The following is a 25074-nucleotide window of genomic DNA, read 5'->3' as shown; positions in this document are numbered from 1 at the left end:
GCACCACCGCAAATAGGAAAGAGAGGGTCCAGGCCCATGTGTGACATCATAAGAGTAGATGCCTCACAAAAATCACAGACAGCAGGTGACCATGCTGCACAAAGGGACAGTGTGTGACTAACACCACTGAGGGGATGTACGGATGAACGTAGGCAGGACAGAGCTCTCTAAGGGGTCAAGGGCCACTCTTGAGTCGGATGCACTAGATATACAGGAATGCGGCCACTGTTTTGGGGCCCCATGCTAGGTTGAACGGTAAGAAAAGGCTGTGATGGGGAGGACTGAGGGCAGGAAGGGGATTCTGGGAGTTGTACCTGTGCTGTCTGCCTCGGGGGAGGACAGACTGAAAGAGCTAGTGACTGGCCAATCGCTGGAGGGAGGCAGAGCCTCACCCTGTGAAGAAGTTGGGGTGGAACCTACAATGTGTCCCGAACAAAGCAGGCAAGAATTCAAAGCGGAAATCAGAAAAATAATACAAGTGAAAAAAAAAACGAAAAAAAAAAAACCTTAGTGGTTGCTTTATGTGAAAAAACAACAACACAATCAATAACAAAACAATAGTGCAATACGCAATACCTTTTATTCAAAATATATATACGATTTTTACTAGAGATGGTAAGATAATGGGATTTGTTCAGGCTTTATGGCTCCAGTGTCATTTGAAAGTTCACTGAAAGATAATTTCTTTGAAGAGAAAAGGTGATTGGTCCTCTTACCTCCACTCCTGTCTCGCAGCAGGTAGCGGTTAACATCCTGAATGTTGGTGTTGATGGTGGGCCCACTGGGAACACTCCCTGGGGTCATATTGGGGTCAGTCTCAGGGTCAATATTCTGCAGTCCTTTCCAGGGCACTCCTGGACAAAACTCTGAGGGATTGCATACAAATCAGATCATGACAGATATGACACATTGTCTGATACATATAGTATTTGAACACACTTAAAAATGTGGGATTATCTTTGCATTATTATATATATATTTCTCATCAGCTGAATCATTTTTAGCTCATTTTTATCTTACAAACCCCTTACAGTTCCCTCACAAACCCCCAGGGTTTTGAAAACCCCAGTTTGGGAAACTCAGATTGAATCAATTGCATTTATTACAAGAAATATTGCACAAACACACAAAAACAAAGTAAGGTTTGTTAATCTTCAAATTATTAAATAATAGATGTATTGTTCAACAAAGTATTTCAATATTTTACGGTTGTCAAACGTTAGTGGATTATGTTAATGTGAAGACCTACACCTGTAGTTATTCTGCTGGACACCTAGGCAAAAGTCATTTGAAAGATGGCCAATTATTCATGCATTTAAATTTTTGCAGAGGCTACATGGTTTGGTATTTTTTAATCCAGTGTAATGACATTCAGTTATTTTAAGTGTAACCTAAATGTCCAAAAAGTATTCAAATATTTTTGAGTCCTTTCAGAGCTTTCATAATACTATAACTAGTCCAAAGAGATTTTAGAGATGCCAGTTAGTCACCTGGAGGCCAGTTGATATTGGTCCCGTTGGAGATCTTGTCATTGGTGTTCTTTCCCTGGCCCCAGCTATCATGAGGTGCCAGAGGGCTAGCAGGAGACTCAGAGCTGGGAATCAGATTGTAGGGACTGTAGGAGTCATCCAGCTGGGGCTTACTGGGGTGACCCAGACTGGGGCCTGCAGAGTGCCCTGTATAAAATAGGTGGTATGGAATATCATCAGTATCAGGCCTGAAATTAACCACTATGCCACATATTTACAATACTGATAACTGTAAAAGTGATGCGTACCGTGCTTGCTGTAGTTGGGCTCCATTGGAGAGGAGTTCCCAGATAGGTTCTCCATGGAGTTAGGGTGTGTCCACTGTGACAGGCGTGACTGAGGCTGAGGAGAGTCCTTAATGGACAGGCCACCCACCTCCATGCAGTTTACATTCATGTTGGGATTTAATCCAGCTACAGAGAAGCACATTTGCAAGGATCAGCGGGGGTGAATGTAAAGAGAAAATTTTGATGACCTTTCTAGTCATTTGTAACTGAATAGGAGTTTTTAAAAATCATTGTGATTTGGAGCTATTGGCCAATTAATCATTCAGGTCAATCATTGTGAACTGGTGTGACTGACTCATTGAAAAGAATGGATAATAAAAAAAGAAGATTTGCTCACAGGTTGAACATCAATATGGCTTGCAAACAAATTGATCCGTACCAAATAGCACTATCTAGCTAATGAACCATTTTAAAGCAGAGAAAAACTTGAAATATATATTCTCTACAGAAATTCCCATGACGTTTCCAAGACTTTAAAAATTCCATGGCAATTCTAGGTTTTCTAGGACTGTGCGAACCTTGTATACAAGAACATTTGGATCTTTACTTGTGTAACACAAAGAATACAACAGCAGACAGTGTTGGCAACTCACAAATAGGGTAGGGTGAGAAGGAATTTGGAGAAGACTGTGGCTCTTTGGTCTGAAGGTCGGAAACAGAGAGGCTGGAGACCTGGGGATGGGATGGAAATGTGTCCAGAGCTGATTTGCCTGCGCTGAGATGCAGGCCCGGGTGTGAGGGGGGCGGCTGCTGCTGCTGTTGTTTCATCAGCAGAGCCTGAGCCAGCTGCCGCTGGTGCTGCTGGATCTGTTGCTGCATGTTATTGATTGTACGTGCAACCTGCAAGAGGACATGCTTGTGAACACAGAGCAAGCTGAACTTTAAAGGCGGCTGAGATTTAAAATACAAACAAACTTATTTTTTGGGGTTTTCATTTTCAATGGTATCATGATGACACTAGTTGGAAGAGAACCGCTCACTTGCTGCTCTTGCTGTCGGATGGGGCCAGAAACACTGCGCTGTGCCTGCAACATCTGCTGCTGAATTTGTAAACGCTGGTACGCCTGCAAAATCATCGAGACAAATTTACATTGTGATGAGACATTAGGAGTGAAATTTAAGATTATATGCTGACAAATAAAAATACATTCTTTAAATTACAGATGAAAGTATCAACAAGATGTCAAAAAACTGGCACTTACCAGTTGCAGCTGATAAAGTTGGTTCAACAGGGTCATATGCTGAGGGTTTATTGGTGAGGTTAAAAGTGCAGGGTTGAGACCAATGTTTTTTGCTGCAAACTGTAAAAGCTGTGCTTGAACCTTTCAGTGAAAAGACAGTCAGAGTTCAGCATGATTTCATCACTCCTACACAATACTCAAGTGTTGTGTCACCAAATGAAGTCAGTGTCACAGTAAGGTGCTAAATAGGGGTGGGACAAAATATTGATAGGGCAATATATCGTTGTCCTTCTCCGCGCGATACGAGAATCAATACGCTGGCACCAAATATTGATATTTTAATATATATAAATAAATATATAAATAGATTTCCCTGCTCCCAGCGTCGCTACTTCATGGCTCTTCGAAGTGGCGCTCAACACATTAACATAAGTTAACTAGCCTAAGAAAAAGAGGTTTTTAACGGGATGGCGGACAGCAGTGTGAGTAAAATAATAGATGCAAATATGCACAGACATATATGTTGAGCGTGTGAACACAATGGCCAATCAGAGGTGTTTTAGAATCTGCTCAACAGCGCTCAAAATGCAAGGGGGAAATGCTAGTGTCAATGCTATGTAAAAAGTCGTTTCCTTTGACAACACTATTCCTTCCCAGGTTTACTTTAAGGAAGCTGGTCAACACTGAGATGTTCCCAGGTTTTATATAAAAGAAGTCAATTTTGAAATGTACCAGGTTTATATAAAACAAGTTGATGAGCAGTTAAATGTGTCAGTTTACACACAAAGAAAAGTTTAAGCTTTTAAAAAGTATAAGCATAAAATGTTTCATTTACTTAAAATGTTAAATTTAATTTACAGACTGAAAAACGTTTTGTGCTGTTTTCTAACAGTTTGGAAATCTGCACTTAATCTTTTCACAGGCATTTTGTTTTCATAATTAGACAGATATCGTGATGTATCATTATAGGATTGTCTAGGAATATACTGATTATCGCAGAATTGCTGTACCGTGATGATATCGGTATCGTGAGCCATGTATTGTGTATCGTATCGAGGTACCATGTGATTCCCACCCCTAGTGCGAAACCAATTGTGTCCATGTCTGTGCACACCTGAGGGCTGAGAAACTGAGGCACTTGAGCGCGAAGACTAGGCTGGGACGAGTTGAGAGGTGGCACTGACGGCTGGAGAGGAGGCTGCTGCTGCAGGGCCCGGGCTTGTGCTGCTCCGCTACTACCAAACACTCCACTCTGCATCTACACAAACGCACACAAAACTACTCATTCGGAATCTGACTTCATGAGGATATGCTCAAAGCGGTTATGCTGCTGGTTTAACGTGGGCAATATACCAATATCTACACAGAAATGTGGACGATGACTAATATAATGCTGAAAAACTGTGCCCCCCCAAAAATATCTGGGCACTTAAGCCACACTTATGAAATTAATATTTGTTTGTATGAATGTCACTGTATTATATAAAACTAATACAGACATAAAACATAAAAAAGACAGACTTTTAAAAAAGTTAAATAGATATACAAAAACAATAGATATGGTTTAATATCGAAGACAAATATACATAGATCCTCATAGACCCACCTGTCTGTTGTTCAAGTTTTGCATTGCAACTCCAAGGCTCTGGCCCGGGAGTGAAGCACTACCCAATGGGAGCTTCAGGCTCGGAGAAGGCATAAACGGTGAGGTTTGGGCATCATCTGCTAGCCCAGCATCCTAAGGAGGAAAGAACGAAAAAAACTAAAGTCAAACAATATCCACCACAACGTAAAGTCTTCTAGATGGAATAACCAGAATGTGCTGATTTTTAATTGTGAGAAGCACAAACCTTGTCCAAGAAGGGGGGGCGATCTGAAGAGGATTCTTTGGAGATGACTGAAGGCCTGCAGCCCATTGGTTTATTGACTAGGCCGTTGTTATAGTCAGAGATTGCCATCCCCCGTTTATCTAGTTCGGTCTTCTTCTCCAAAAGGGCGCCTACAACACAACTAATATTTAAATACAATATTCTAGCAAGGAAAAAATAAACTCTGAAGGAATTGAAGATTTTGCAGGTATAACACCTACTCATGGCCTGATCCAAGTTCATGTTGTTGCTCTTGAGGGCCTCTTCTGCAGGGTCTCTCTGCAAAGGCAAACACAAGCACAGTAAAAACCCATAAATTAACCATTTGCATTAATAAATATAAATTTTAAAAAGCCAATTGACATAGACATTTATGGCTATATGTAAGGGATAATGTACAACTAGCCAGTCAGTATCACAAAATAAACCCCAGGCACAACAGTCAAATATACAGAGGGATATTTGGGATATTTACAGAGCTAAGCAGCACTTACAGGGAAGCCCATGTCAGTCAGCTGCTTGATGAGACGATTCATTATCCAGGTATCATCCTGTTTGTTTGGGACTTTTCCCTTTAAACAAAAACAGAGATCAATGAGCTCAATCTGCAGAATGTAATATGACTAACACCTACATTAAACTACATTTTTACCTTTGGTAGACTCTTTTTGGGTGGGTTGCCCCAGGAGTTGCAGGAGGAGTTGCTCTCCTGAGATGCAGTGCTGTTCCACATGTCGCCGTCATCCTGCTCCCATTGCCCTGCAGACATGCCCATGTCCTCACCACCTCCCCAGCCATCTTGCATAGATTTGGGGGCTGGAGGATGAAAAAGATAGATTAATGGAAGTGTCCATAGTACAGATCAATATTTGCAAATGGTTATGTTTACAATTAAAAGAAACAAACTATTTTTTCCTTGCTGAAATAGCAAAATATGTACAATCCTGCAATGCATTATTTACAACAACAGGGGGCCCTGTTGTTGCACATTTCAAAGCTCTGATAACTAGCATCTGACCAACATCAATTTCCAACACTGTAAATTTGCAACTGGATAATTGCATGTGATTTTTTTGTAATATTTAATTATTATATTCAAATAACTGTAAATGAATAAAACGAACCAGGTTTGCAGGGGGCAGGTCCAGGGGGTCCGTTGCCTCGACCATAGACCTCAGGGCCATTATCACCCCAGCCACCTTGGGGTTTGCCCCATGCAGAAGTGCCATTGTCCACACTTACTGCAGGGGCGGCTGGCTCCCCCCATGAGGGCTCAGGCTTTGAATGGACATTTGTCATCTCACCCCATCCTGCAGAGAAATATTGCAAACTTCAGAACAAGTGCACCTTAAGTTAAGTTTTCACTGCATATTAAGTAATGTACTAAATGCTTTAAAGGTTGGCACCATGCAGTACATACAGTGGGGTCCAAAAGTTAGATATCTTCTACTTTGCATTTTCCCCCTCTACAAATTACATTGCCAGCATAACACATGGAATACGAAGTTGAATTAAAAAAGTTAACATGAATTTAAGAATTTTTTCATTTTAAAACATATATTGTAATTAAAGCTTTGCTTTATTTGAAAAAAAAAAGTAACTTGGTAAGCACCACTTTCTTAAAATGGAATAATAAGCTACAATATTAAATGTCTGTTCAGTTCTTGGCACATGGGAGAACTGAGGATGCCATATTAAATACAGCTTTGGCACAGGGAGTGTAAAGCTACAGACAAACAGCAGAGGGCGTCGGGTCTGTTCCAAGTATCCTGCTGAGGAATAGTGATACTCCCCACAGATGGCGACCCAACTCTAATTACACACTTCCTCCTGGCTCAAACACTATGTTGAACTTCACTCATAGATTGAATGTAAACACTATTCTGTTAGCATGAACTGTTACTCAGTTTGTTTCTTGATTTGTATGGCATTATAATCAAAAGTATAGTGATACATTTTAACTAATTAAAGGTCATTGACAATAAATGCCAAAGAGTCTTGTTTCTTACCTGGATTCATGTGGGTTGTTCTACTGTGAGGCGGTCCCGTTTGATGTGGGCCAGCATTATCAGGGGAAATGTTATTATTGTTTGAGTTTGGCCCTCCATGGCTGTGAGGCTGCATGGGAGGTTGGTTATGGTGGGGATGATGATGATGATGGTTGTTGGGTACATTGTTGGCATTGCCAGGTCCTGGTTTGCCTTGGATCCCAGGGTTATTCCTGTCCCATAAATTGACTGTCTTGTTGTAAGTGCTTGGGTCCCCCCAAGCTGAGGTACCGTCATCGATCTCCATCTTACGGCGGATGGAGGGTGGAGAGGGCTCTTCCCATCCAGTGGGGTCTCCAGTATGGTCAGGTTTAGAACCTCCACCATTTCCTCCACTCCATCCAGAGCCACTCTGCTTTACAGAGCTAGGACCTCCCCAAGAACCCATGCTTCCACTTCCACTGCCACTACTGCCATTGGTGCCCTCTTGAGGCTTGTTATTCCATCCTTGTGGTGGCACACTGGGGCGTTGTGCATCTCCCCAGTTTCCCCCTCCTCCCGGGGCAGGCTTTCCCCATCCCCTGGAGCTCTCGTTCCAGCTAGTACCCTCTCCCTCCCAGGTAGAGCTGGAGGGACCATTTTTCTTTCCATCTCCAGGTTCACCCCATTCTCCTCCAGACCCACTTTCTCCACCAGGTCCATTGCCCCATCCGTGAGATTGTTTGTGCCCCTCAGCCCAGCCCTGTGGTTTGGCTTTAGAGTGACTGTCTTCCCAGGTAGGAGATTTCTCCTCTGAACCCCAAGTCTGACCACTTTTTTGCAGGTTGCCACCTTGGCCTCCGGCTGGGGTACTGCTCCAACTTCCAGGACCACTGGAAGGTTTCTTGTTGCTGGTTGGATCAGCCCAACCAGAGCTAGCCTGGGGTGATGGCATGGCTGTGGCCCATCCAGGTGCAGCTCCAGTACTAGGACAGGGGCCCTCATTCTTGCCTCCAGAGTCAGGTCTGGATGTAGTGCCAGAGTTCGGGTTGGCACTGCCAGAAGTTGGTGTTGGTCCTACTTTGACTGCATTTGATGACGAGCACCAGGCTTCAGTTCCAATGTCATTCTTGCGGTTGGAGCGTGCAGCTTCTTCAATCTCCCAAGCTGTGTGCTGCCGCACTGGTGTTTGTCCCCAGCCTGTGTTGCACAGAACCCGAGGGTCCATATCCTGGGCTGGCAGAATAGGGGGAGCCTCATCTCTTGATGAGTGGTCCCTCATGCGAGGATGGCATTCCATGCTGTCACTGCTTCCCTCACTAGCTGTAGCATTGGCCCCACGGACCCAAGAATTGAGCTGCTGCTCTTGGGTGGGAGAGCATGAAGAATCCCATCCTTTGGCCTCACTGTTGGAATGCTTACCCCAGTCCCCAGTTGAGGCAGCTTGTCCCCAGCCAGAAGTGCCTGAGGCCCCTCCTTGTCCCCAGCTGCTCCCTGAGTCCCAACCAGAGTCTTTTGAGCCACCACCAGACTTGGCATCTCCATTACCCCAAACAAGTTCCTCGTCTCCATTGACTTGCGCGGCTCCTCCTGGAGTTTGAATAAATGAGCCCATGCCAGCAGGGCCAACGCCCCAGTTAGACAGGCTGTGGCCTGGGCTTCTGGGCTCCTGCTTAGTGTGATTTGGTCCATCAGTGTTAAGGTTCTGAGGTTCGGAGATGAAAGACACATTCGTGGATGGGGTGGAGTGTGGCTCTGAGGAGTCACTGGGCACAATGCTACCCCATGTGGTGCTGCCATTGCCATTGCCACCATTACCTGCAGAATTTCCATTGGCACCACCCATACTGCCACTGCTGCTAGAGCCCTGGCTGGGCAAAGTGCCCGGTGGGCTACAGAGATTAGGAGGAGGAGGGTTGCTTCCTCCTGAGCTGCCGCCACCCATGCCGGTCCCTTCATGTCCCAGAACTGGCCAGGCAGAGGGGTTGGCGTTGGGGTTTAAGTTCAAGTTAAAGTTGGAGGAGCCCCAACCCCTGGCTCCCACTGATGTGCTGGAGACTTCATTCTTCCCTTCTCCTCCACTGGCAGGAGAAGGGCCAGAGCCCCAGCCTCTGCTGGCCCCACCCTGACTAGAGAGCAGACCTCCTGAGTGGCTGGCATTGGCTTTGCTGGGGTGATTGGTGGAGAAATGGCCTTGCTGGCCAGCTCCTGTGGCCATGCTCATGCTGCTGATGTCACTGATACTTTCAGTGTCCAAGGGGCATCCTGCAGGTGCGTGGCTTTCTTTGCATGAAATGGAAGGCCACGCCTCCGTATCGCGCTCGTCAATAATCAGTGGATCCCAGCCGCTGCAGCTGTTGGTAGAGGCTGTAGTGGCACTGCGACTGAGGGATATATTCTCATACTGGGCTGCCAGGCCACTCTGTGGGGGCAGCTCTACAAAAAGAATTGGAGAGAAAGAAACAAACTATTAAGATACTGTGAATGTAATATATATATATATGAATTTAATTAATTCATGATATTATCACAACAAGGCATTATTTTCTTTATAGACGACATGTTATTACGAAATACATTATATGTATAAATGCAGTTATCAATACTGCATTAGATTATAATTAGATTTTGGAAAATATTTTTATTTTCAAAAATATAAAAACACTTTCTATACAAATACAAAGTTCTCAGATGATGCATTTTTTAATTTGCATTAAAAAAATAAAAACACTTCAAATCATTCATCTGCTTAGACTGATCAAAACATTTTTTTTTCTTGGATTCCTTTAAGACAAATTGGGTTTTACATCAGCACGGTAGCCATGGTCATAACCTATAAAAATGCACCTTCAAAAATGCAGGTTCACATGTATGTGCTAGCCTGGAGTCATTATTTTTCACTGCTGTCACCATAAAACCTTCTACCAACCACAACCATCTCCCTCTGCTGGACTGACAGGTTACAACCGCACTTTGGTTTCAAAGATGTTCATTCTAAATCTGATCTGACACATTGAGCTCAACATTGAAAGCAGTGCAAATGCACACATATGGATAATAGGATCCTGTTGTGTTCATTCGTTGGCAAATTCTGCCCAGCCTCCTGGCACTCACTCAACCCTGTTGTTGTTTTTGTGTGGCTTTGCATGCGCAGACAGCTCAGTCTGTGTCAGATCTGAGCAAAGCAGCAGCAGCGTTCGTGCACACAAAGCTTTGTGTCACCAATCACGCAAAAAAACCCTTTCAACTAAAGATAAAGAAGAGGGAGTGTATAAAAGAGAGGATAGTGCATTTCCAACACAAACGCTGTCCTTCTAAAGAGTCACTGCGTAGTAAAGGACGCCATTTTATCAAATCTGAACTGAAGCCAAAAAAGCTTAGAGCTGCCATCAACATCTTACAGTGTCTCGCCACAGAAAGTTTATCAGATGAGCTCAGCAAACCTCTGCCCTGCATTAATCTCTAACAAGCAATGCAATAGCTTTAAGGATTTGCGTTTTATTTGCAGTTATTTGAATGGTATGCTTCCAAATCAAACAGCAGCAGTACAGCAGCGAGCAGAGCAAAGCAAAGGAAATGCCTGTTATCAGCGCGTGGAGGATCGTACTATGAGGTTGGAGGGGGTGGGGTCGCAGAGAAGTGGAAAAGTACCTGAAGAGAGATGTCGCCCGACCATCCTGAGAGAAGCACTAGTCTGCGTGCAGAGCACTGGCCATCCCTGTTACAATATGTCTGCTGCTCGAGAGGCTTCTGAGGCTCATATTTGAAATGCTGCCAAGGAGCTGCAGCTCAGTACACGAGCGACCGCCCCGTTCGTCCCTCACAGCTTCGGCAGGATCCGATCTCTGTTCCCTCACCCGGGCTTTATTTATATCTACCTCTATTCCTGATTCGGAGAGGAGACTCTCTCGTGAGGGAGGGGAAAGGGGTTGCATGGGAGTTGAAGGTTAAAGCCAAAAGCATTCCGTTGTGCCATTAGGAGGGAGGAAAAACAAAACAAAAAAAAGAGAGATTCTTTTCTTGTGCACCCTTATCTTCTTTCATGCTTTCAAACTGTCACAAAACATTTAGCCGAGACCATTCAGACTGCAATTAGCACCGCTGCTCACAATAGAGCGAGCTGAATAGATGCACAAAAGCAAGCCAGCCTCAGAGCATAGGCTGCACTGCAAGGACTGCAAACACAGAAACACACACAGCTCCCTGTCATAATGGCTAATTTTTAGTATAGCCTTCTTGTAATATTAAAAGTACAGTGGGTGTGTGAAGTTGTAGCTCTGCATACTAGAGGTGCGGTCCTAAGTTTAGAGGAAAACAACACTTCAATGGCTGAATGGGAAACAGGATAAACACACCAAATGAGGCTCACATGTAGGCGGGCAGGTGGCCAAGGACTAAATGTCTGTGCAGAGTGTGCCCGCTCTTTAATGATGCAGAGGAGACAAAAAGACGACCGGAAAGCATGCATGCTGGGAGAAAAGAAGGGATGGCTCCAGTACAGGAGAGATAGAAACACAGAAAATGAGATGAACACTTACAAAAGCACACTAGCTCTTGGCATCAAGGAGGGCATTGTTTACAAATGATCCCAGCGCCTCCTATATACACAAAACACCAAAGTCCGAAGAGAACAGAGACTCGTATTATACTCCAACTCAGAGCCAGCTTTTTCTAGCCAAATATGCAATGATGTAATCAAAGCCTCATTATTGATTATTCCCTTTTCTGCAAATGACCCTTTTATGAAAATCCTCAAACAAGTAGATCTAAATGCTAGATTTTATTCAGGTTTTACTACCTAAATAGTTATTGGTTGGTTTTGTTTGTGTCTTTCTGTAGTAACTATTGCAGTAAGAGTGCCAGAGTACTATCCAGGCAGCACAATGCAGCCGAGGAAGGGGAAAGGAGTGAGTTTACCATCCTGTGGTGGAGACAAATTAGTCCAGTCAAACACTAGACAAACAGGAGCACACGTGCACACTTTCTCTAAATAGAGTTACCTACAAATTTCTTGCCAACATTTAGGAACACTTAAAACAAAGAGGATGCAATTTGTTACTATTAGAGGTCAACCATTGTTATTTTTACATTTTCTGAAAAATATACAATAAAAAAAGTCTAAACTTTGCCATTTCCTCAAATTAGAAGGAAGATTCCAGTGTATTAGCAATGTTAATCTTAAATTAAACTGAACACATCAGGAGTGTAAATGTGTAATTTACCTATTACTATATTTATACCATGCTTAAATGGCATCTTCGGTATAATTAAATGGTCTATATAAAAATGTTTTGTGTTTAAACCAGTGTTGTTTTAGTATTTTTTGCATTGTATTATGGTTTTCTAACTATTTTTGAGTTGGCTTTTATTTTTATACTTTTCTACAGTTTTCATTAAAATTTTAGTTTAACCTTTAGTAACTATGTTATGAGCTTGCCATTTTTTTTAAATATATTTCTAAATTATTTCAGTTTTAGTTAAGTATTAATACTTCAACTTCTTTCAGCAAGTTGCCAAGGCATCAATTCTAATTTGTTTCTTTTCCATTTTTTTTCCCATTTTTTTGTTTGTTAGTTTTTAGTTATAATAACTACATTGGTCCATTAAACGTTGCAACACATCTCGCTGGTTTTTCGGGGATAAATCTCAAGTCTCAGGACTTCTGCATTCGATTCCTTTCCACTGCAATCAATCTCACTGTTTTAACTAAAACAAATGTAACCAGTGTGAATGGAAGCATAAACTGTGTCATTTTTTGCCCTATGTTTGTATATGCATTCATGTACAAATCAATAGCAGTGATACTGTGGGGCGAAGAACAGGGGGCTTTTACTGATGTTGCCATTTGTCAGTTGTTGCAAAGATGCATAGTGGTAGAGAGGAGGGAGGGGCCAGTATGCATGAGGGTCTTATGCAACAACCATCCCTCTTGATCTACTATACCACAGTCCCGCTCATCCATGGCAGGATGTGACATCAGGAATAGGCTGAAACTAGGCGACCACTAGCATTGGGCAGCAGGGGGCGACTAGAACAGATGTTAGCAGAATAACACATTTACATTTTTACATTTACATTTATTCATTTAGCTGACGCTTTTATCCAAAGCGACTTACAATTGCTATATATGTCAGAGGTCGCACGCCTCTGGAGCAACTAGGGGTTAAGTGTCTTGCTCAGGGACACAATGGTGTCTCACAGTGGATTCGAACCCAGGTCTCTCACACCAAAGGCATGTGTCTTATCCATTGCGCCACCACCACCTGGCATGACAATAAGAACTCATCAAACTAATCAAGACCAGGCAATAAAATAGTACAGAGCAGCATACTGGTATAGATTGCTGACAAAGCACTCAATGCATGTGCATGTGTTCTCTGTAAACCAAAGAAACGGAAAGCTAGCTGTACTGGCTTGAAGCAACCTACTCTACCAGAATATTTTTTCAGCTCTTGATTACATTACTTTTGGGAGGAAGAGAGGCTTCACTCCATTTTACATGGGAAAGCTCTCTTTATCATTTCCTAAGCTGGGCCTTCTCAGCCCGGTCAATTTCACTTCCCGGTCTCAACAGTGTTGGCGTTGGTAGGATGCATGCAAGTTGTATGGGTGTGACAGGAAAAAAGAGAAAGAGAGAAAGTTTGTATGGCCGGGAGCAGAGCCAGCGCTCAGGTCTGTTTGGTGGTTGGGGGAAGAGAACACAGGACTCACTGAGGCAAACAGGCCCATAATGAGCTGATAATTCCTCTGCAACAGCAGGCCTGTAAGTTGTAATCCACTCCACAGAGCAGCCGGCCACACTGTGCAACATAAACCTCAAATCTACATTCAGAAACAAATGCACTAGGCCTTAAAGGTGAAGTGTGTAATTTATGTGCCTCTAACAACAACAACAAACCCTACTGGCTAAATAATGACTCAAGACCCTGGCATTCTGTTTTATTCAGTTGTGCTCTGACTAGCTGTTACCCATTCACACCATTACAAGCTGTACACCTAATCACACTATTACAGGCGTGATTGTGTATACACACAGACACATGAAAATGGGGCTTGAGGCCACACAAAAGTAAAAATGCATCGACTTCTACAATTTCTGAGGATAGAAGGCAAAGCGTTTCTGACCCTTGGGCTGTTTTACATTAGATATCCATGTGACGACTGTAGGAAAGCAAAAGAGACAAGCTAAATGAATACAGCCTCTGTGCTGCTGCTTCTGGCTTAAAGCAGAGCTGTGGGCCATTCGGCTGCATTCCAGTGGCTTCCTGTAAAAACACACACACAGAGAGAAAGCTGGGAGCTCTTATTACTTGCTAGGCTCCCAATGACCGTTAAGTAACATTCAGCGGAACCACAGCTCAGTGCACGTGTCGACTCAAAACATACCCAAAAGCAAACTCAACAAATAGAGACAGAAGCAAGCAGGAAAAGAAATGCAAGTGTAGGTAGGTTTTTAAAAACCATCACAATGCATTCTGGGGCTGCCATACAGGCAATGCACAGTCATGTTTGTTGATCTCTTGAACACAATGGCCAATCAGAGGTGTTTAATTTCATCAGACTCCACTCGCCGCTTAAAACGCCAGAGTTCTGCATGCTTACGAATCCTCTCATTAACAAAGACAAACAAAATAATAGATTAATTATGCAGTGTAGATATCTATAGATTTTAAATGGAACTTTGTAAGATCGCCAACAGAGATGAATGACAGCTTTTTAGTGGTTGTAAATGGAGCGGACTTTACGTGCTTTCGAGGATATATATAATTAATTGAATAAAAGTTTTGTTTTTCATGCTGCTAAGAGGAATGCTCTGCAAATCCATTAAAATAATTGACAATAATTGTGACCAAATAATTCATTGTTATTTTTTATCGCAACATGTATGGTTGTTATGATGCACAAAAAAAATTAAAAAGTAATATATAGAAAAATATGCATGTGCAACAATAACACGCACAGTTTTAATCTACTGTCTTAGCATAATATAACTTGTATATCATAATATGGTTGGTCTCTATTAATATTGAAGACTATATGCTTAATATGTAGCTCTGTTTGACATTTTGTATCAGGGTCCCTGCTCCATGTCTCTATCGCCAGAGGGGTCCTTCCTTGCCCTGAAAAGCGTTGAAAAACCCCTGCTTCAGACCAGAGCCAATCAATACTCTGGCATGGCACATATATGGGCCGGCACATGGACAGTTCTTCTCTCCTCCCAATCAAAGGAGACTCCTTTAAAATCACGCACATTTACTGTAAGCTGTGAATCACCCCTGCCCACAGAGCTGATCGTCTGCCATCTCTCCTTTCTCCTCTCAAACTCATTCTTTCACTCCGCCACATCAGTCGAGAAGCCACAGAAACAGCTGAAGACTGCCAAGTCCACGTACAAACTACAACACTCTTGGCACACCCACACGCCTCCAAACACAGGAAGTAGCAAAAAACAGCTCAGCATGACTGTTTCTCTCCACCTAACTTTCTTTGCCTGCAAAACAGAGACAGCGAAAAAAAACAGCATCCACTACTGCCTGCTGCACATGCACACATGAATGAGTTCAAACAACACTATATAACAAAAAGACCATGATTAAATGTCAACAGGAGATTTTAACAAGACCCTGACTGTGTGATGAATAAATTAGTCCATTTTACTGCCTATTGAACCACATCTTTTGTGCCTAATTAGGGGCTGCTCACACATAATGTACTTTTTCATTCCACTGCTATTTTTGCTATTTTCATTCCACTGTGCAACTTATACATTGTTTGTCTACGTAAACCTGCTAGACCATCATTTCTGACCGTCGTGCTCCGCGTCTCGCTTCTCTCTTCTTGCGGTGTCTCGCACAACACGGCATTGTAAAAATGTGGCACTCAAAAAAAGTTAAACTTAAAAACTTCTACTGGACGCATCTTGCATTCTTTAAATCAAAAACGTGTTATGTGAACGGCCCCTTAGATAAAAAAATAGCTTGACAACACGGTGGAATGGAAGAAGAGCCATTTTTTTAAGCCGTTAAAACTTACAAGTTGTATTTTTAATTAAAATCTAATATTATGCCTGAATATAGTTACATATTTACCGATTTGTTTCAGTTCCGATTCACAATTTCAATTAAATTCCAATTTGATTCTTGGGTATATTGTTGGGTACATTTAGAGTGCAATCAATCATTAAATCCTTTTTTACCCAGCCCTCTTCATTATACCATAAAATTCCCAAAAAATGATTCCATAAAAAATAAGAATGGTCAATTTTATTTTCTTGATGACTTTTCTTTTCAGCTTACAGCATGTAGTGCGAAACTTGGCAGCTGCCTCTCATCGTCTAGTTTTTCTTTTCTCTGCCTATTTGTAATTTGTTTTGTTGTTAAGTCTCCATTTATCACCTCGCTGGTAGATCGTTTATCAATTAAGAACACAGTTTTATATTATAGTTTTACACAATGTGCTGTCTGACCACCACAGCCTGGACAAACCAGCATCCAAACGACCTCCGCCACAACCAGCTCTTCCACTTTCCTCCAACATTTTATAAAACGACAACAAAAAACAACAACAAAAAAAGACCACATGGTCACCAACTTTGGTCGACACAAAGGCCGTGAGATTTTTTCTGGGCTGCACCCTGGTCCCTGACTCAGCATGCTGTCCCGTGTGCATCATGGAGGAGAGGCTGACCTGGGTGGGTCTGGCAGGAGAAGGGCTGAGGTGTAAGGCTGGCGGACACTGGCTGCGCAAGAGCCGTGCTCCCGGCGGGCAGAGGTTGGCCCCGCTTCAGTAGCTGCTTGTGTTCGTGTTGACGGAAACGTGGGGGCACCTCTCTGGGCGGGTAGCGAGGGGCTGCCGGCTGCTGCTGTTGTTGCTGTTGGTTGCTGGAGGGTGCGCGCTTGCCATTGCCACCAGTGCTGCTGCTGGCTGAGGGCACGGACGGGTTGATGGCGGTGCTGGGGTTGGTGGGGGGAGGAGGGGTGGGGCTGGGCTTGGCAGAGTCTGGCACTGTGGACACAGAGATGAAAGAGCGAGAGAAAGACAGACAGAGAGAGAAAAAGAGAGAGAGAGAGAGAGAGAAGGGGGAGAGGGAAGCATAAAGTTAATTTTAGCACATGCCGTAACGAAAGCAAACAGGAAGTGTCTTTAGAGGGATGACTATGAGAGGATTCGGGAGGGATGAGCGGGTGCGAGACCATTGAGGATGTCGGTTCGCCTGTCTCTACCAATCACAGACGCAGAAGGGCGCTTGGGGAGGGAGACGAAAAGAAACGAAAGTGCCGTTTATCTTAATACCTCAGTGTTGTGGAGGAGGTAGAAACAGTTACACAATTAGCCATCAGAGAGACTGATCCAGGCAGATCTCCGCCTGAGGCAGAGGCAAAGATGAAGCAGTGGGAGCACAAACATCTGTGTGAATGAGTGCCGGACTTACGTAACGCACTCCTATCTCACAGACGGGGGGAGATGTATATACTTGCTGGGGGATAAACCACTGTCTGGTGGAGGAGCAGAAGCTTGGAGGAGGAAAAACACCAAAAACTATTTGATAACTCTACTTCGTGGGTTTTTGGGCTTTTATTGATTTTAGGAGCTTCTGAATTTTGAGGCAGAGTGACAGAGGGGGAAATATCAAAATGCATTCAAAGATAGGCCTACACTGATGCATTGCAATTATTCACACAAAGACCTTGTCGAACAGACCACAAAACTTCAAAAAACAGCTCCGCAACCAAGTATTAAGTATGCATTTTAAAGTGTACGTATATAAATGTCAGGAAAAAGGCAAAGGTACAAGACTGCATACTTCATGAGGGAATTAGCTAGTCATCTGATAAACAAGCACTGCAAATTACATAGGCCTAACTGAATGTTAAATGACTACTGAAGCTGTTTGAGAGTGTAGGGAGAATTTTCGATGACATGCTTAACTAGTACAGTCTGTTCATTGCTCGATCAACAAATTGAAATAGACCAAAACAAAGGATTTTGCTGCTTGTTGAAAATCTTTTGATATGTTGTCATTTTAATTTAATCATGTTCAACCACAATCCATTAGAGTTGGGACTACATGAATGATTTTATTGTGTTGATGTAGCATTGCATAAACTGTTAACAAGATTTCCACAATCCATCATGCTTTGCATGGGACTGGATAGGGAGAGTAAATGTTTACAAAGTGTTATTTTATGCATTTTTAACCAAGCTGAGAAAAGGGGAGGCCTCATTCATGTTTAGTGTTCTGTTATGTTGAGGTTTTTGGGGTGTTACCATTGCGGTGATGTGTAGAACATGTGTTTGGGTTGAAGACCTGCTAACAATAATTCAAGGTGCTGAATAAAAAAGCAAATACTTGGACTACACTTGGGCATGCAATGGATGTAACCAGTTTCATATTTTTGCTGCCAACACCTAACATCAAATGTGTAAAGGTATATTTAGCTAATATGTGTAATTGTTAGCTAATGGTTTACTTCAAAATAACTTGATTCTTGATTTTAGCACATTTAAGTTTAGTTGGGTTTCAGTTTCTTTAAGAATTTGATAAGAGATCAAATAAAGAGTTATTAAACAATAAAAAAGAAGTATGCAATGAAGAGTGAAACTGGACTTGACATAAGAACTCATCTTTGTGTAAGTATAAATACAGCGTTTTCTGTCAGGTCTTTAAAGCACTCACTAAAGTCACTCATTAAAGAAGGTTTGTGGTAATCAGGCGAACTACATTCTCCAGCATCCATTGCTTCTTTCCAATAGGCTGGAAAGAGGCTCACAATCACATTCTATAGATTATGCACCGGAGAGGCCCATTGTGACACAGCCTGAATGCTACATGAAAACATGAATCCTGAGCTAGTGTGAACATGTCCTTTCAATTTCTCCCTTTCTCTCTCCCTCACATGCAAGTCCCTCCCCCAGTCGTGGCCCCTTGCTCTCTTTCATGGCATGTTTGCAGCACAGACGCTCTCCAGTGGCGCAGTCGCAGTGCTAAGCTGGAATCGGTGACGCCAATCCCTGATTAAGTCCAGCTCAGCCTGCCTGCCAAGAGCTGGCCGACCAATCGCTACAGATTCCTCCACTCCTCTCGCATACGTGTCTGAGTCAGCCCATTGTTACAGCCGATTATGAACGTGTTATGGGAAGCATACGGACCGCCAAACGCATGGCTAATTTCTCTTGATTATTCTGGGAGTACCTGCATATTCACACTTTGCAGCAAAGAAAAATTGCTGCAGTCAGGGCCCTTTGATGAAGGGTATTCTAGAAGCTTCTGTGGAAACTGTCAGCACTCGTCCAATCACAACGCAGCACCGGCGAGGGGTGGTTTGAGAGTGGAAGGGGGAGGGAGAGGCAGTGAGTCCTCGAATGGGAGATGAGGGGGGAAAAAAAGGAGTCTCTGTGTGTATGCATCTAAATCCAGCTCTCTGAACACTGGACACATGGCCACACAACACAAATCCTCAAACAATTACACCGTTGGGAGATTCATGTGAACTGAAATGCTTTAACTGCTAACCAGTTTACGGAGACTTATTTTAAAGCTTCGTCGCTCTGATGCACACTCTCACGTGTAAAAGCATGAAGGCAACTCGCAAGACCATTGACACAGAGACCTGGCAAGGATCTGTTTTATGTTATATTATGGGTTAATAATAACAATAACAACAATAATAATAATAATAATAATAATAATATACTAATAAAATAAATAACAACATAATAATGACAATAATCAAATAAAATGATAATATAATAATATAACATTTATATTGCAAAAAAAAATTATGAACTTTTTTTGTTGTTTTAAAGTAAACATGTACACAAACAAAAAACAACTCTCACATGATATGCCAGTGGATACAAGACAACATTTATATATGGATTACAGTGATGAATAACTAGTTCATCGGCCCTGAATAGTAGTCCCACTACAAGAATGACGATTTAGACAAATTTTAACTATATAAAAAAAATATTTGTATGATTGAATAATTCATGTAAGTGCTTTAACAAATATGAGCTTAACATTTCTGCTTTGAAACCCACGTTTTGCAAGTGCATGACCCTGTGTATATCCATTGTAAGTGCCATACTGTTACTTAAAAAAAGAAAGAAAAAGAAATGATTGTCTGAGGTAATGGACATTATGCCATCAATGCTGTCGATATACATTGACCTACTGATCCAAGAAAATTATTTTAATTACCATTGTTCTATGGAACAGAAACACTGAACAAACACTGCTTGTTATTTTTATCAAACAAACAAAAAACACAAAAGGCGCTCAGATAAAAAAAAAAAAAATTGCTCTAAAGAGAAAAGAAAAGACTGACACAGGAAAAAGCTTTTGGGGAGGCCCCTAAGATATTAAAGATGTCTGTTTGCAAAACAGCTCAGATGCACTCTGAATTCTCAGAGAATTAAGCAGCATTTCATTTCAAAGAGAAAAAAAAAAGCATAATATATTGGCCCGAGGGAGTATTTTCCATCTTACGGCGTGCTACAGATCTCTCTCTCTTTCACGTAGACAGCTTCATTTACTGTCTGAAGAGAAATTAAATCCTGCATTAAACGTTCAATTCTTCGACTGCACAGGACAGATGAAAGCACTAAAGGTACGAGAATGGTGTAACATGTCTTAGTAGGATGAAATTACAGGACCTGAGCCCAGTCTAAATACAGAGGAGACAACTTAAATGTAAATACAGCACACTGACTGCCCCTCCTACTACAGACACACACACTCCGCACATGCTGCTAACGCGTAATGACAGGCTTTCCAATATGAGCAGTGACTTCAAACGGAGGCCAAAAAGCGCTGAGTGGGTTTATTTTGATCAAAAGCGCTTTCCAGCACCGATTTCAGCCTGTAAGTGAGTTATGAGATGTGAATTAGACCTCACAGAGTGAACAGGTTTTTGAGGTCAATATAATTGAACGTCACTCTCTCTCAATGGCACGTTAGTGGCCGTCTGTGGAGGAGAGAACAGGCAGATATTGTGCTACCAAATCATTATCTGTCACTTTGACAGACTCTGTTGTAAATGCTCCATTTTAAACCGTCCCTGTTTTCCCAAACATTATATAGTTGTATAGAGTTTGTAAAACATAGGCTACAATAATAGTTAAGGAACTAAAATCATGTACAAATGACAAGAAAGTCTGGAGAAAACAAGAATTAAAAATTAAACATTTTAATTTCTGTGGTTAAAATCACAGAAGTTTCTGTGAAATTGTTTGAGAAAATGCTTGGTACTGTTAATGTGATATTAATATCACAAGCCAGTCATAGTTTCTGACCAGTGAATTTCCATGTTTTTTTCATGACTTTTGGTCAATTGTGAGCAGACAGGGTTTAAAAATAATATTTAAGAGAGATAGCACTTTACAAATGACATTTCTTCACAAACGTTTTGCCTCAAAGGACCCGCATTGCAATCAAGATTATTTCTACCTGATAAAATATTTTAGAGCTTAGCATAACTAGAAAAATGTATATTCATAAAATGTATTAAAAGATTTTATTAATTTACATCATTTTTTTCAGGTCTACTGTTAGGCTTCCTTGTACATACATCCTGTTCTTAAAAGAACAACAACAAAAAGAGAGAGAGAGAGAGAGAGAGAGAGAGAGAGAGAGAGAGAGAGAGAGAGAGAGAGAGAGAGAGAGAGAGAGAGAGAGAGAGAGAGAGAGAGAGAGAGAGAGAGAGAGAGAGAGAGAGAGAGAGAGAGAGAGAGAGAGATTCTCTCACCAAATTCTTACTCATCGCATCCTTTCATGTTAACTTTCATTAGAATTTTTTTTTTTTATATATAATTTCTAACCCCTATTTACATTCCTTACTGAGAGAATATTTCTGAAGCAGTGAAACATCTGATATCTTAGTGCAGAGGGTATCCTCTGTTTGTGCATGTCCTCAGGAGCCAGACACATGGAGTATTTCTCCTTAGGGTGGCACTTACACAGACACCTTGTGATGCCTTGTGCATCCCCGGGTCCCAGACTAAGCTTGTTGCTATGGAGATACACACCTTGCAGTTGTTTTTTTCTCTCTGCCTCTCCCAGATCACATCACAGCAGAGCATCTGTCACTTCCTCACAACACAAACAAACCTTACACAGGCTGCTACAGGATGCACAGAATGTAATAAACTGACAGGTCAAACTGAGTGAGCAGATGTTAACAGATAATATAGTTTTAAGCGAGGCATCTTCATGTACAGTTAACCAAGCAGCTGGCTCAGGAAATGATGGGTAGTACTTTTCATTATAACTGCTATGTAAGGAACCATGCAATTTGAATGGCTATGGGGAGGACACAACACTGCATTTTTGTGCTTTGTCAGCAAGAACAGATGCATTAACCAAAAGCATCCTTCACGTTTATATAGAGCAACAATAAAAAATAAAACATAAAAACTCGATTCAATAACTGTGAATTCAGTTTAAAAACTGGAAACAATAACTGTAAATTCAGTTTAATTTTTTTAATAATTCAGCCAATTAAATACTTACTCACCCAAAAGTATGGGGTCAGTATGACTTAAAAAAAGAAAAATTATACTATTATTATTTATTTTGAAGGCAAGGCAAGGCAAGTTTATTTATATAGCACATTTCATACACAATGGCAAATCAAAGTGCTTTACATAGAAGAAATTAAAATAATAAAAAGAAATAAGAATAATTAAAACAGTTTAGAAAAATAAAAAATAAAATACAGTACAGTACAAACAGTCGGATGAACAGTGGCACAGTCCTCATTCAGTAAATGCACAGCTAAACAGATGTGTTTTGAGTCTGGATTTGAAAGTGACTACAGTAGGAGCACGTCTGATCTCCTCTGGAAGCTGGTTCCAGCATAATATCTAAAAGCGGACTCGCCATGCTTAGAGTGAACCCTTAGTATTTCTAGCTGATATGATCCTAATGATCTGAGTGATCTGTTGGGTTTATATTCAGTGAGCATATCTGCAATGTATTGAGGTCCTAGGCCATTGAATGATTTATATACCAGTAATAATACTTTAAAATCAATCCTAAATTTAACTGGGAGCCAGTGTAAAGACCTGAGGACTGGTGTGATATGTTCATATTTTCTGGTTCTGCTCAGAATCCTGGCGGCAGCGTTCTGTATGAGCTGCAACTGTCTTATGGTCTTTTTGGGAAAGCCAGTGAGGAGTCCATTACAATAATCCACCCTGCTGGTGATGAAAGCATGCACAAGTTTCTCTAAGTCTTGTCTGGAAACAAAGCATCTAATTCTTGCAATATTTTTCAGATGATAGTATGCTGATTTAGTTATTGGTTTGACATGACTACTGAAACTAAGGTCTGACTCTAGTGTCACACCAAGATTCCTGACTTGATTTTTGGTTGTTTGACCCCTGGAGTGAAGGTATGTGTTCACCTTGAGAACTTCATCTTTGTTTCCAAACGCAATGACTTCAGTTTTGTCTTTAACTGAAGAAAGTTTTGACACATCCAACTGTTGACTTCATCAATGCATTGGCACAGGGAATCAATGGGGCTGTAGTCGTTAGGCGATAGGGCTAAGTAGAGCTGTGTGTCGTCTGCATAGCTGTGGTAAGCAATTTGGTTCTTTCTCATTATTTGGCTCATTGGGAGCATATACAGGTTGAACAGGAGTGGTGCAAGAATTGAGCCTTGAGGGACTCCGCATGTCATGGATGTCCACTCAGACTTATGGTCTCCTATGCTCACATAATAACCTCTCCCCTCTAAGTATGACCTGAACCATTTTAGGACTATCCCAGAAAGCCCCACCCAGTTTTCCAGCCTGTCAAGAAGTATGTTATGATCGACAGTGTCAAATGCAGCACTGAGGTCGAGTAGTACCAGCACTGATAATTTGCCTGAATCAGTATTTAAGCGAATATCGTTTATTATCTTTATGAGCGCTGTTTCAGTGCTGTGGTGCGGTCGGAAACCAGATTGAAAATTGTCAAAGTATCCATTCGAGCATAAGAATTTGTTCGAATTCAGGCGATGCTGGAGAGAGGGAAAAAGTGTCTGGTGAAAGGGGCTGTTTATGTAGTTGTTGAAGACATTTTTATGTCTAAAGACGTACTACGTCTTACATTTCTTAAGCATCAAATCATATTTGAATGATTTCTAAAGGATTATGTGATACAATTGCAGTACTGCATATCACAGGAATAAATACAATTTTACAATTTATTAACATCGTTATTTTTAAACTGCAATAATATTTTCTATGTCTTTTTGATCAAATAAATGCAGCATTGGTGAGTAGTATACTTTATATCTGTTGATTATTTTCCTTTTTTTTTTTAATGGAAATTGACTGACACAAATGAACAAAATGTTATTTATAACAAATTAAAGATAAGTGTACTATTAATGTGTGGCACGGTGGCTCAGTGGGTAGCACTGTCGCCTCACAGCAAGAAAGTTTGCATGTTCTCCCCCTGCCACAGTCCAAAGACATGCAGGTGTGTGTGTTTGTGTGTGTGTGTGTGTGTCCTCCCAAGCTATGTAATAGGGAGGGTTGGAGAAAGACCTGACAACCTACCCTGGAAAAAAACATTGTCATGAAAATTCATGGACGGTTTCTTGCCCATAGAATCACCAAGAGTCGGATACGACTGAAATGGTAATATAGATAGATAATATTAATGCAAATTCACATTATATTAAAATTAAAAAGACTCGAAACGATAAGAAACTAGAAGTATGACTAGCCATCGTAAAATAGCCTATAAGAGCAAACCGATTTTTCCTGTTTGGGTGTCAGATATACCACTATAAATGTAACAGAATCTCAGCATCAAGCATCATACAAAATGGCTTGAGATCTGTATGTGTGCTTTGCCAACGTTGACTAGCGCTGTATTAGCTCAAGCAAATAATCTTTTGTTTTTACAGTATCAAACTCTAGATGTCAAACAAAATAGCCAGCTCGTGGTCAGAGTTCAATACCCTGCAGCAATAAGATTAGCTCTAATACGATCTACACAACCGAGAGTGACGCATGACTTGACCCTGCCAATGGACACGTTTCAAAGGCTACAAACATAAGATCATTAATCAGTGGAAGACATTGCAGGGAAATAATCACAACGCTCGCCTATCATGCTAATCTCATCGCTTTCCATGTTTAACCTTGCACGAATGAGTCCGGAGATCTTAATTAGCAGCGTTTAAATATGTAGCTGTATTTAAGGCCTGCGGTTTCTCGCAGAGAGATGAAAAGACCCAC

General features: G+C 41.6%; 1 protein-coding gene across 7 annotated transcripts in view; it reads right to left on the bottom strand.

Moving 5' to 3' along the window:
- Nucleotides 1-25074, bottom strand: part of tnrc6c1 (trinucleotide repeat containing adaptor 6C1) — a 48965-nt gene that overhangs the window by 3004 nt on the left and 20887 nt on the right. For 2 of the 7 annotated variants that reach the window (XM_084423249.1, XM_084423250.1), the window contains exons 4-18: nt 16520-16837; nt 6875-9268; nt 5990-6175; nt 5518-5681; nt 5360-5437; nt 5087-5144; nt 4848-4996; nt 4604-4735; nt 4112-4255; nt 3019-3138; nt 2797-2880; nt 2410-2656; nt 1778-1942; nt 1491-1676; nt 717-866 (exon numbers count right to left, since the gene is read on the bottom strand). In XM_084423249.1, coding sequence (XP_084279375.1) covers nt 717-866; nt 1491-1676; nt 1778-1942; nt 2410-2656; nt 2797-2880; nt 3019-3138; nt 4112-4255; nt 4604-4735; nt 4848-4996; nt 5087-5144; nt 5360-5437; nt 5518-5681; nt 5990-6175; nt 6875-9268; nt 16520-16837 — 4575 coding nt within the window. Of the gene's footprint in view, nt 1-314; nt 417-716; nt 867-1490; nt 1677-1777; nt 1943-2409; nt 2657-2796; nt 2881-3018; nt 3139-4111; nt 4256-4603; nt 4736-4847; nt 4997-5086; nt 5145-5359; nt 5438-5517; nt 5682-5989; nt 6176-6874; nt 9269-10483; nt 10679-16519; nt 16838-25074 lie in introns of those variants that run through there. The other 5 variants (XM_084423248.1, XM_084423252.1, XM_084423251.1 and 2 more) reach the window with 5 other exon arrangements.

This window comes from Rutilus rutilus, assembly GCF_951802725.1.
Source record: "Rutilus rutilus genome assembly, chromosome: 1".
In the NCBI taxonomy this organism is placed as follows: domain Eukaryota; kingdom Metazoa; phylum Chordata; class Actinopteri; order Cypriniformes; family Leuciscidae; genus Rutilus; species Rutilus rutilus.
This window is presented reverse-complemented; position numbering and strand designations above follow the sequence as displayed.